Below are 10,546 nucleotides of genomic sequence, written 5' to 3'. Positions count from 1 at the left end.
AATACAACAGCTTCTTGCCATTTTTTGTGTTTCTTTTTATCGCTGTATAACTGAAAGCCTGCGTGCGCTAGTACCTCTTGCCACGAGTTCCCAGAATTCTTTGCGGTTTTACCCCTGAATGACGTCACATTTTCAATCTCTATACTAAACATCACCATAGTGAATGCTTTTATTTCACTTTTTTTTTTAAAATACAATTTTATTATAGTGTGACAAAGGAACAATTATTAATCATGGAAAAAACAACATAATATTGACTGTGCCTGGTTTGGCTTAAGATAACATTTTTCTCAATTTAAAAGTAATGGATAAAAACATTTGTTTCAAAGAATTTTGCATCAAAATACAAACCAATAAAAACATACATCTCTGCTCAGAAAAAACATTCAAAACAGCCTCCTGTGTCTTTGTTGATAGACATACCACTACAGGCCTCATAGAAATTAAACTGCTAGCCATCTTCTCATCTGTCAGGAAAGAGTTCTTTTAATAGTAACTATCCACCGTATCCGGGTGTTGGCCGATTTTGTTTTTTTTTTTGTTTTGTTTTTTTCTTTAAACCACCAAGAACATAACTGATTTGGATCAGGTTGATTCAGCGTTTGGCTCTGGCTCATCTTGGCTCTGGGTGGGACAGACTGATCGAGCATCCTCTCTGGACAGCAGGTTCTTTTTGCGGAGATGGCAGGCCTGCTGGTATGGGGGACGTATGGGTGGCTGAGTAGGGGGCGTATACTGGTACTCTTTACCAGCATCAAGCTGAGGAAAGGCAAGAAACAGCCAGGACACAATGACAGCAAGGAGAAAAATACATTAATTTCTTTGGACAATTTGTACAACAGTATTTATGTATGTAGGTAAATAAGGATTATTTTTGAACGGTGAGTCAAGCAAAACTGCACCCCCTATTCTATTTCACTCATTTATTATTAAACCATTAAAATTCAGTATTAAGATATTGGAATATTTATGCATTCCATATTAGAGTGAAAAAATATAAAGCAATATAAACCAAGACATCACAAGAAAAACAAAAGTTAAATTACAAATTACACTCACTCAGACATTTTTTTCCAAAATACATTAATTAAAGTGGACATGAAACACTACACATATAAAGACCAATTTACACCATGGAGCTCTGCTCAAAAAAATGTAAGTTATTAAAACATGTTTAATGTCATTTTATGTCAGTATACACATTGACCTACTTTCCCTGCAGACGTGCTGATGGGATTCCCGATCGTGCTTCGGTAAGAAACATAGTTACGTTTGTGGTGTGATGTGCATGTAGTGTGCTGCTATGTTGTAAACTGTCTGGACGTGCTTGGGAAAACAAAGATTTTATTGCATAAAATAGAGCTTATTGCATCTGCTGATTTCCCCACTCAGTACACTCGGCCAGAGGAGGAAATATCAGCTTCTGACTCCAGCTTGTTGGGCCGGTGAACCACCCGTCACCTGGCTCAAGCACACTCTTCCACACAGTTCTCATTTATAAAGTGCTTTACAAACCTGAACATTACAGCTAACAGCTGGATTTTCCCATGTCACAATTAGCTAGCAAAACAATAACAAACCACTGATTACTTAAGAAACAGAGTGAAAGTGGACAGTATATCCTCAGTTTTAACATAAAACTCATTGTTGCTCCCAGAGACCGCACAAAAGTGGCCCCCTCCCCCTTTAGACTGATTTTTAGATTTAGTGTAGTTTAGTGCTTTCCACAGATTTATCAGTTCTGTCACTAGTTAGCTAACACAAACTAATGTGTCTATTAGCCCCAACCAACCAACCAGTGATGACACGTTCCGTACTGGCACAAGATTATAACATGTTATAAAATCTTTAAGCACTTCTATCTTAAATACAGCTTCACAGACGGAGTTATATCTGTCAGTTTTTGAGAGCAGGGCTCCATGGTGTAAATTAACCTTTATACACATACGGTTTCATGTCTACTTTAAATTTGGTTGGCAAGTTTGACTCTGTATCAGGATCAAGAGGATAAAGCAGCTCACCTGCAAAGGGTAGGTTCTGTCAGAGTCAAAGGCACTGAGGTCACCACACGCCAGGAATGGGACAATGACACGGTTTGCACCTTCTAACTGGTTAAAATCCACATCTTAAGCACAGAGACCAGAAGAGAAACTTATAGGTGTGAATTTATGCTGCAGAAAGAGACTATGCAAAAGTTAATTCAACATTCAAAGGAAGAAGCAAAAGATGTGTAATGCAGTGCTGCAAAGTCTGAGGTTCTGTTCATGCAATACACCATGGTTTGGTATCTAGCTTGTGTTGGCTTAATGTGCAAGCAAGGAAAAAGAAACACGTGCCAGGACCTACAGATGCAAACAATGTAGTATTTAAACTTTAGCTTTGAATAAAACTTACTAAATATAACTTTAGCTTATGTGCAAGAAAACTCCACAGGGTATTTTTTTAAAAGAATTACCAAATGTGGCCACAAAATTATTGTTAGCATACACTATTTTGCCAAAAGTATTCACTCACTTATCCATATAATTTAATTCAAGTGTTCCAACCAACTCCATGGTCACAAGTGTATAAAATCAAGCTCCTAGGCATGCAGACTGCTTCTACAAACATGTTTGAAGGAACGTCTCGCTCTGAGGAGCTCAGTGAATTCCAGCGTGTTACATGATAGGATGGAAGTCTAGTGGTGAAATTTCCTCACTACTAAATATTCCACAGTCAACTGTTAGTGGTGTTATACCAACTAGAGGAAACGATTGGGAAGGACAGCCACGAAGTAGTAGCCATGTAAAATGACAGAGCAGGGTCAGCTGATACTGAGGTGCATAGTACGCAATGGTCCAACTTTTGCTACAGACCTCTAAACGTCATGTAGCCTTCAGATTAGTTCATAAACAGTGAATAGTGTTTCATGGAATGGGTTTGCATGTCTGAGCAGCTGCACCCAAGCTTTACATCACCAAGCACAATGCATGTCATCACTGGACTCATTGGATCAGTGCAGAGGTGTCTCTGAAGTGACAAATCACACTTCTCCATCTGATGGAGAAGTCTGGGTTTGGCGGTTGCCATGGGAACGGTACTTTTCTTACTGCAGAGTGCCAAGTATAAAGTAGAGGGGGGATTATGGTGTGGGGTTGTTTTTCAAGACTTGGGCTCAGCCCATTTGTTTCATTCATCATTGTATTGTTTTCATCATTGTAGAAAACCTTTCCAAGAAGAGTCAAACGCTATGATAGCTGCAAAGGGTTGCCCACCAATATATTAAACACTATTGATTAAGAATAGGATGTCAGTCTAGTTCATATGTGTGTAAAGGCAAATGAACTATTACTTTTGGCAATACAATGTATGTTACACACTTAGTAATTTACATCTGTAAATGTTAAGACAACTTATTGTCTTGCAACTAAAACTACATGGTTGAAAACATGAGAAAACTTATTTAGACTTGGTTTACAGAACAGGGTGATAATTCTGACCCAAGTACAGTTTCCTGATCCAGTTCAGATAGCAAAGTAAAGACTTATGTGGTTAAATGGTTGATAATTACCATAGGAGTGATCCAGCAGAGGATTAGACATGTTGGGGATGTAGCCTTTGGGAGGAGAGTAATTCTGACAGACCACGAAGGCCTCTGTACACAGAAAGACAGATCATTCACTCAGTATGTCAACAGAGGTCATTCAAATGTTTGAGATGGGAATGGGTGTGTAAAATCAAACAATGGATACTGGATTAGAAAGTTCCTCGGAGAGAATCTACAAACAATTTTATAAGACCAGGCAGCCATTCATTATTAGTATAAGATTTTGTGTAGCCCACTGCCTGTGTGAGTGTTGCTGAAACATGTAATAAAACCCCCAGCAAATATAATTTTTTTTGCTTTGGATTTCAGAATAAAATAAGTAAATGAAATGGAGATGAGATTTTCCTTCTATTAGATCCATGCGAGTGGGTTATGACTGTGGTGGCTCACCGATGCTGGAGTTCCTGCTGCTGCGAGGCTTGGTGCAGGTCACACCATCGAAGAAGAGCTTCAGCTGGGAGTACAGCAGTGTCACATCTTTACCTCTGAAAATCTGTCAGAGAGAGTAAAAGCCCGGCTGTCAGTACAGGCCAATCTGACAAGAGACATGAAACCCAGGACCCACAACAGGGCTAATTCAAATGGTGGAAAAGGAAGGTTTTACGCAGCTGTGTAAGAAAGCCAACCAAACCCAGGTAGAAAATATTTTTCATCTTCTCTCACCCTCGTTCTCTGCTTCCTGCTGGAGCAGGGGGGCTAGGAGGAGGAGTTGGCCGTCCGACTGGGATCCGGAATGTGGGGCCTCCCTGCTGCTGCGGAGTCGGGGCGGTCTGCTTCTCCCCACCGCAGGGAAAAGGGTAACACAACCTGGGTCTGGGTGCAGTTCCCCCCTCCAGGGGCAAGGGTACCTAGACCCGGTTCGTAGAGTACGCTTGGGGAGTGTGATTGTGTGTACAGCGTCTCTTTATGTCTGTCTCCACGTTGGTTGAGTGTGGAGTAAGTGCATATGAGAGCATGAGGGTGGGAATGGATGTTTGTATCTGTGTGTGCCTGTATGTCTGTGTCTATATGTCAGGTTGGGTATCAGATGCCACCTCTCTGAGGACAGCTCAGGCCCTCCAAGGTTTGGAGGCCTATCTCCCCCCACCACTTCCCCTGCCGGGGGCGGACTCCCTCAGACATCGGTGCGTTGGTGGTTCTTTGTGTCCGGGGGTGGGCGTCCGGGTACACACCGGCTCACTCCTTGGCGGCTGCTTATCGGGGCCTGGAGCCTGGGGCTCGCTTGGGCCACCTCGGAGGTGGGGTGCCCCCGGCCTCTCGGCCTGGGGCTCGGTCACTCAGGCACAGCTGGCTGCCGGCGGAGCTCACGGGCACGTCACTGCAGCCCCCTCTGGCTTCTGCTCCGTGGCTGCTGGGTGACCCCTCATCTGGGACTCTCCTCGGCTCTTTCTGGGACAGTGGCGCGGCTGCCCCTCTGTTGGTCTTCCTTGGTCTCTTGTGTTCTGGGGGCCTCTGGATGTCTGGAGTTTTGATCTCCTCCATACCTGCTTCATGCCCTGGAGGACGGGGCAGTGGCCCCCCACACCCTCTAGCAGATCATTACATGAGGGAACCTTTTAAGAAAACAAGCGCGTCCATGCTCACAGGTGTACACACGGGTGATCACACACACAAACTACACCCTTTTTGGCTCCTACCTCAATGCACACTGTGCTGTCGATCTTACGTGCTGCACAATAATGTTTAATATTTAGTAGTTACTGTCATATTCCCATATATCATTGTGATGTGGTTTATTGTATTACTCTCGTTTTCTTCTGCTTGTTTTCTTTTTTCTTTCTCAACAGGTGATCCAGGTGATCGATATATGTATTTATTTTTTTATTTATTTATTTTTTTTCTTCTGCTTATTCTGTTGGTTTTTGCTTTTTGCCCTTCTCCCCCGTCCCTCTTCTCAACTGTCTTTCTTTCCCTCTTTCTTTCTCCCTTTTCTTTCCCCCAGTCAAATCTGTCCCGTATTCAGCAAGTGAAAATAAAATAAAGAATAAAAGGTGAATCAAATGGACCATTACGGCAAAGCTGGGATGGTCAATTTGGTAAAGAAAAACCGTTGGGCATCTTTCTTCGCCTTTAGACAATAATTCTGATGGCAAAAGAGCCAAACGGGACAGGCAAAAAAAAAAGAAAAAAAAAAAAAAAAGAAAATATTTTTCAATTTCAGTTTTAGCGTGCAACATTATTGTGCCGCCTCCTGAAGAGTTCCAAGGTTTAGTTAGTTTAGCTAAGTTTTACTTCTTGTTAAGTAAACCACAACGTTATGCACTTATGTTATACTTAAAATTTCATGGGACCTTGGATGCTTTAGTGCTCACATTTGATGTACAATACTTTTGATATATACATTTGACATATAATACTCTGTCACTATTGTTGCACTACAGCACTACTACTGCTGTGGCAATAGTTTGACAGTTCTAGTCTGTCATAAATGACAGCAGGAAAAGAAGGACGGGAAGTGTCCATGAGACTTTAAGAGAATGGGTGGATGGATTTTAAATGACTGTCACCTCTCTGGCAGACAGGACTCATTTATTTAACATCAAATGTTATAAGTGTACATTTATGAATTACCACAAATCCTGAGCTCACCTTAGCCACAAACGTTCCTCCAGGCTTCAGGACATGTGTGGTAATGTTCAAAGCCTAAGAAACAAACAGCTGTTAGCGTGACATCACAAGAAATCTGACAGTGCAATCAAACACATCTCTGTACTCACAGCTAACAGGAGCTGAGCCTGGATGTATTCATCCACATCGTGGAGTCCAGTTACTAAGAAAAGAACATAAGAAATAGAATAAGAACAACAAGAGGGGGACAAAGGAGACTTAAGAACCAATGACGTCAGACAGAAAGCAAGCCTCTCACCATCTGGAGCTCCGTCACACACTACCAGGTCAGCCGGCTGACCCTCAAAGTGGCGAATTATTTCCTGAGCTGTTGACACCTAGGAGAAAGACGTTGACATAGGTCTTCACTCCTCCACGCCTACGAGTTGAGTTACTGTCATTACTGACATCATTGTGCTTATGTCCCTACCTTGGTGATGTCTCCCTGGATTTGAGTAACTCCGGGCAGAGGAGCCATGGCCTGGAGGTCCACTGCCACAATCTTCACTTCCTCACCGCTCTCACCCTTTTCAACTTTCTCTGCACACCCTCTTTTAATAAAAACAAACAAACAAAATGCACAGAATAGTTTTTTGGTAAGTAGACACATTTTATGAATATATCATAATCCAAATACTTTATAATAGAAATAAAGCGGCTCCAAAAAGATTAGATTAGATTTAAAGACAACCACAGCTGATGCCAGTCTAGGGGTCACTTGGTGCAGACAGCAAGAGCAGCATAAGGATGGTGTATTATTCTTAGCATGATATTCTGGTATTTCCAGCACCTTTTTTAATCCTATAGGTGTTTTCATACCTATAGTTTGTTAATTTGATCCAAATCAGTTGATGAGTTTGTAAACTTGTAGTTTTTTCCTGTGGGTTAGCTTGTTTTCATACTGAGGAAAATCTAAAATGCGTCACTACAAAAAACATGAGAATGTTCAGTCAGCTCATTAGCCAGATGTGTCTGGGGCAAGTACAACAAAAGTAAATACAGGAAGAAGGTGCTATGTTCTGGTATATTGGAGAACACAGAATTTACCTTCATTTCAGAGCTTGTTGCTAGCCCGTACAGACCTTTGCACATCTATAGTACCTATCTGCACTGAGAAAACAAGCATACATGGATGGCTATGGGATGGGGTTTTTTATAGCTCAAACTCGTGATGTAGTTGGATCAGGTTCACACATAAACAAACTGCTCTGGAGTTTATTTGTAATGGTACTGAGACCACCTCCTCCAAATTGTCTTGGTGGGGTTGTTTTGGTCCGCATCTCATTACGAATACTGTGTTCACACTTGCACAAATGAACTGCACCAGGTAGGAAAATGAACTGGAGTTCAATTGAAATGGATTAAATTGTGAAAACACCATATAAATATGAGAATACACCCCTGCAGCAGTTTATATGCTATAAAAAGAGGAATAGGATAAGAGTTCAACTCTAAGGCCCATGTTATTTCTTTAATGGTATATTTCTAAAAAAAAAAAAAAAAAAGATTTGTTGTATAAAAGTGTAATATACTGCAGCCATGCAAATCATTTTTGCTCAGCTAGGATATGTTCACTATATGTTGGCATATTAAAATAAGTAACATGTTACCTGAGTTTCCGGCTGAGAACCTGACTCCAACTTCCAGGGGCTGCACAGAGATCCACTGCTCTGTTTACACCTAAAGAAGAAGAAAACAGACATTTATCAACAGACACAATAGTACAAGGGCTGGCAGTGAGTTTTTCATGTCACTATGGAGAAATTTTGGCCCACTATTCTTTAGAGAATTATTTTAATTCAGCCACATTAGAGGGTTTGTAAGAATGTATGCCCTATTTAAGCTCATGACAAAACATCTCAATACTAAATCATTTTATATCAAGAAAAAGTCACATCAGGGTTTTCTAAAGAACCCTTTTTCTACATATACTGAACTATTGATAAAAGTCTTTCTCAGGTGACCTATGGGTCTCACCTGTGAACAAGTTGAACTCTTGATCGAGCTGCAGCAGCTTGAAGGCGCTCCTCGCTCTCCAGCCCTCCTCTTTGGCCAGTCGATAGTAAATGTCTCGTTTGTCTTTGGAGGACCGACCCATATTGACCTATGACCCCTCTGAAGGAAAACACACAGTCACAATGGCCCCTATACTTTTAGAGGTATTATCGCTATAATGGAAGCTGTCTGTATAACACAGGCTGTATTTCTTGAGTATTGTTGCATTTGGATTTCGTTTACTACAGGAGAAGACCCGCTGCATGGCTGTCCGTCCTTGTTGTTTGAAGGTAGGTTAGCGTCTTTGTGTGAATTAAATTCAGGTACATACTACACAAAACACGTAAAAACACAAAGACTGGTTCACGACATCCAGATTCACTTACTTTCACGTGGGCTTTGCTGTTGTCGACTGTGAAAAGGCTCTTCTTCTTTTCGTCCTTCCGCCTCTTCTTCTTCTTTGGTGCTTAACGGCAATTGGCATCCAGGATAGTGCATTGCTGCCTCCTGTAGGATTGTCGAATCATTTAAGGTCACTAGCCAATCATTTTGCTTCTTGATCCTCTTATGTCGCCAGAGGTGGGAAGTAACGAAGTACAAATATTTCGTTAATGTACTTAAGTAAAGTATAGATACCTGAAAATTGTACTTGAGTATTTATTTTTCTGAAAACGTTACTTTTCCTCCTACATTTTCACACAAATATCTGTACTTTCTACTCATTTCATTTTCAAAATAGACTACTTTTGGTTTAACATATTTGAAGTGATTTTTAATCCCATACCACAGCAGGCCTTCAAACATTAAACTGATTTGAGCCAACACAGTAAAACATGAAAGGAAGTCCTAATGGTGTGTCAATCACCAGGGGTTAGCGGTACTTCAGCATCTACCTAGCTCTATAGAAGAGAAGCATGTACAAAGTATTTTCAAATGTAAGGTTTATGTCAGCTCAACAAAGACACAGACTGTTTGTTTCTCACACAGTGTGTCTGCTAGCTAAAGGTGTATGTGCTGCTAAACTTAATTTTACTCAGAGATGGAAAAAGATAAGAAAGTCAGGACAGGATAGGAAGAAAAGAAGTTGTATTTAAAATTAAGGCCTAGCCAGTGGGATTTGATAAGGGGAAAATTTAAAGCTTACATGTAAATCCTCATTTTTTTAAATAAGATATTTGCTCTGTATATGACATTAAAATATGTTTTTTTCATATTGTGAAACATCCTGCAAAACAAACTGAGGTATAGCTTAGTAACTTTGTATTATTGAAAGGCTGCATGAAAATACTGTGCAGTTTAACACAGGATAAATAGATTGGTTTGCTGTACTGTGTCGGACTGGTGAACAGAAGCTGTGATGTTCTTGGTCATTGGTAGGTTAAATGAAGGGAATTGGAAATGATTTTACATTTTTGGTGACAACACGTAGATTCATTCACTGAATTCCACCTTCACACCAGTTTTATACTGTTTAGCATAGAGCATATTAAGACTGAAAGTTTATATTCCTTTGTACTAATACAATTTTATCATATTAATACAGGATTCAGTTGGCTTTGCACAATAATAACTGGTAGCCTACAAATGGCCTTAAAAGACTACTTTTTACTTTCTTACTTTGAGTACATTTCAGAGGCTGCACTTTTTCACTTTTCATTGAGTAAAGAAGTAAAATCAGTACTTTAACTTTTACAGTATTTATAACATAAGTATCTGTACTCGTAATAAATGTACAGAATGTCTGCACTTTTGCTACCTCTGAAGAAAACTGAATAGTGCTGCACTTACTAAATCACTGTACGCCACTTCTACGTTGTACATTATGTCCTTGACTCAGTTTCCATCATTTCTTTCCTTTTTCTCATGGATTGTCTGCATGACAGAAGAACACACTTAACTGTCTCAGTCTTGTGACCAGAGTTGTTATAGGTTTGTTGTTTCATAACATTTTTCAGACTGAAAGTGAAATATTATAAAATACTGACTCAATTAAATTGCGTTAATATTTAAAAATATCTTTTCTAAAAAAAAAAAAAATTAAAAATGACAAGCCAATAAAAATGTACATGGGCCAGTAAAACTGAGCCACTGACCTGAGGGATTTGAACTTGGACACTGAATAATTGTTAATATTGATTAACATGTACACCAACATACCCTCAACACAAAAACTTTGCATCAAAGCACAGGGCAAACTTCAGAATGCTAATATACTTGCTTCTCAACATTGCAGCCACCACATTTCGCTTTAAAGGCTTGCAGAAACAAACTCACTCATTTACTTGCACGCTTAAACACACAGATGCACATGTACAAAAACTCATAAAGCCTTCAAGGAAGAAAGCGTAAAGATGAATT

At 40.2% G+C, this 10,546-nt stretch overlaps 1 protein-coding gene across 1 annotated transcript; it reads right to left on the bottom strand.

The window, feature by feature from the left end:
* Positions 1-151: 151 nt before the first annotated feature.
* Positions 152-8,691, bottom strand: ftsj1 (FtsJ RNA 2'-O-methyltransferase 1). The gene is made up of 11 exons (XM_085164653.1): positions 8,575-8,691; positions 8,171-8,308; positions 7,804-7,873; positions 6,624-6,744; positions 6,453-6,531; positions 6,304-6,356; positions 6,176-6,229; positions 3,977-4,079; positions 3,551-3,634; positions 2,022-2,125; positions 152-759 (listed from the first exon to the last, which is right to left on the bottom strand). The coding sequence occupies exons 2-11, from the start codon at positions 8,289-8,291 to the stop codon at positions 586-588; spliced, it is 963 nt and encodes a 320-aa protein (XP_085020779.1). The 5' UTR covers positions 8,292-8,308; positions 8,575-8,691; the 3' UTR covers positions 152-585.
* Positions 8,692-10,546: the final 1,855 nt, after the last annotated feature.

Source organism: Neolamprologus multifasciatus, chromosome 7 (assembly GCF_963576455.1).
Source record: "Neolamprologus multifasciatus chromosome 7, fNeoMul1.2, whole genome shotgun sequence".
NCBI lineage: Eukaryota > Metazoa > Chordata > Actinopteri > Cichliformes > Cichlidae > Neolamprologus > Neolamprologus multifasciatus.
The sequence above is the reverse complement of the archived record's forward strand: the minus strand, read 5'-3'. Positions and strand labels throughout refer to the sequence as shown.

Bases quoted from the DNA above. Each gene is read 5' to 3' on its own strand.
- ftsj1 (XM_085164653.1), bottom strand. From the start codon at position 8,291: ATGGGTCGGTCCTCCAAAGACAAACGAGACATTTACTATCGACTGGCC. The intron at 7,874-8,170 runs GTGAGACCCATA...CTTCTTCTTTAG, and splicing joins AGAGTTCAACTTGTTCACAG to GTGTAAACAGAGCAGTGGAT. The intron at 6,532-6,623 runs GTAGGGACATAA...TCTTTCTCCTAG, and splicing joins TCCAGGGAGACATCACCAAG to GTGTCAACAGCTCAGGAAAT.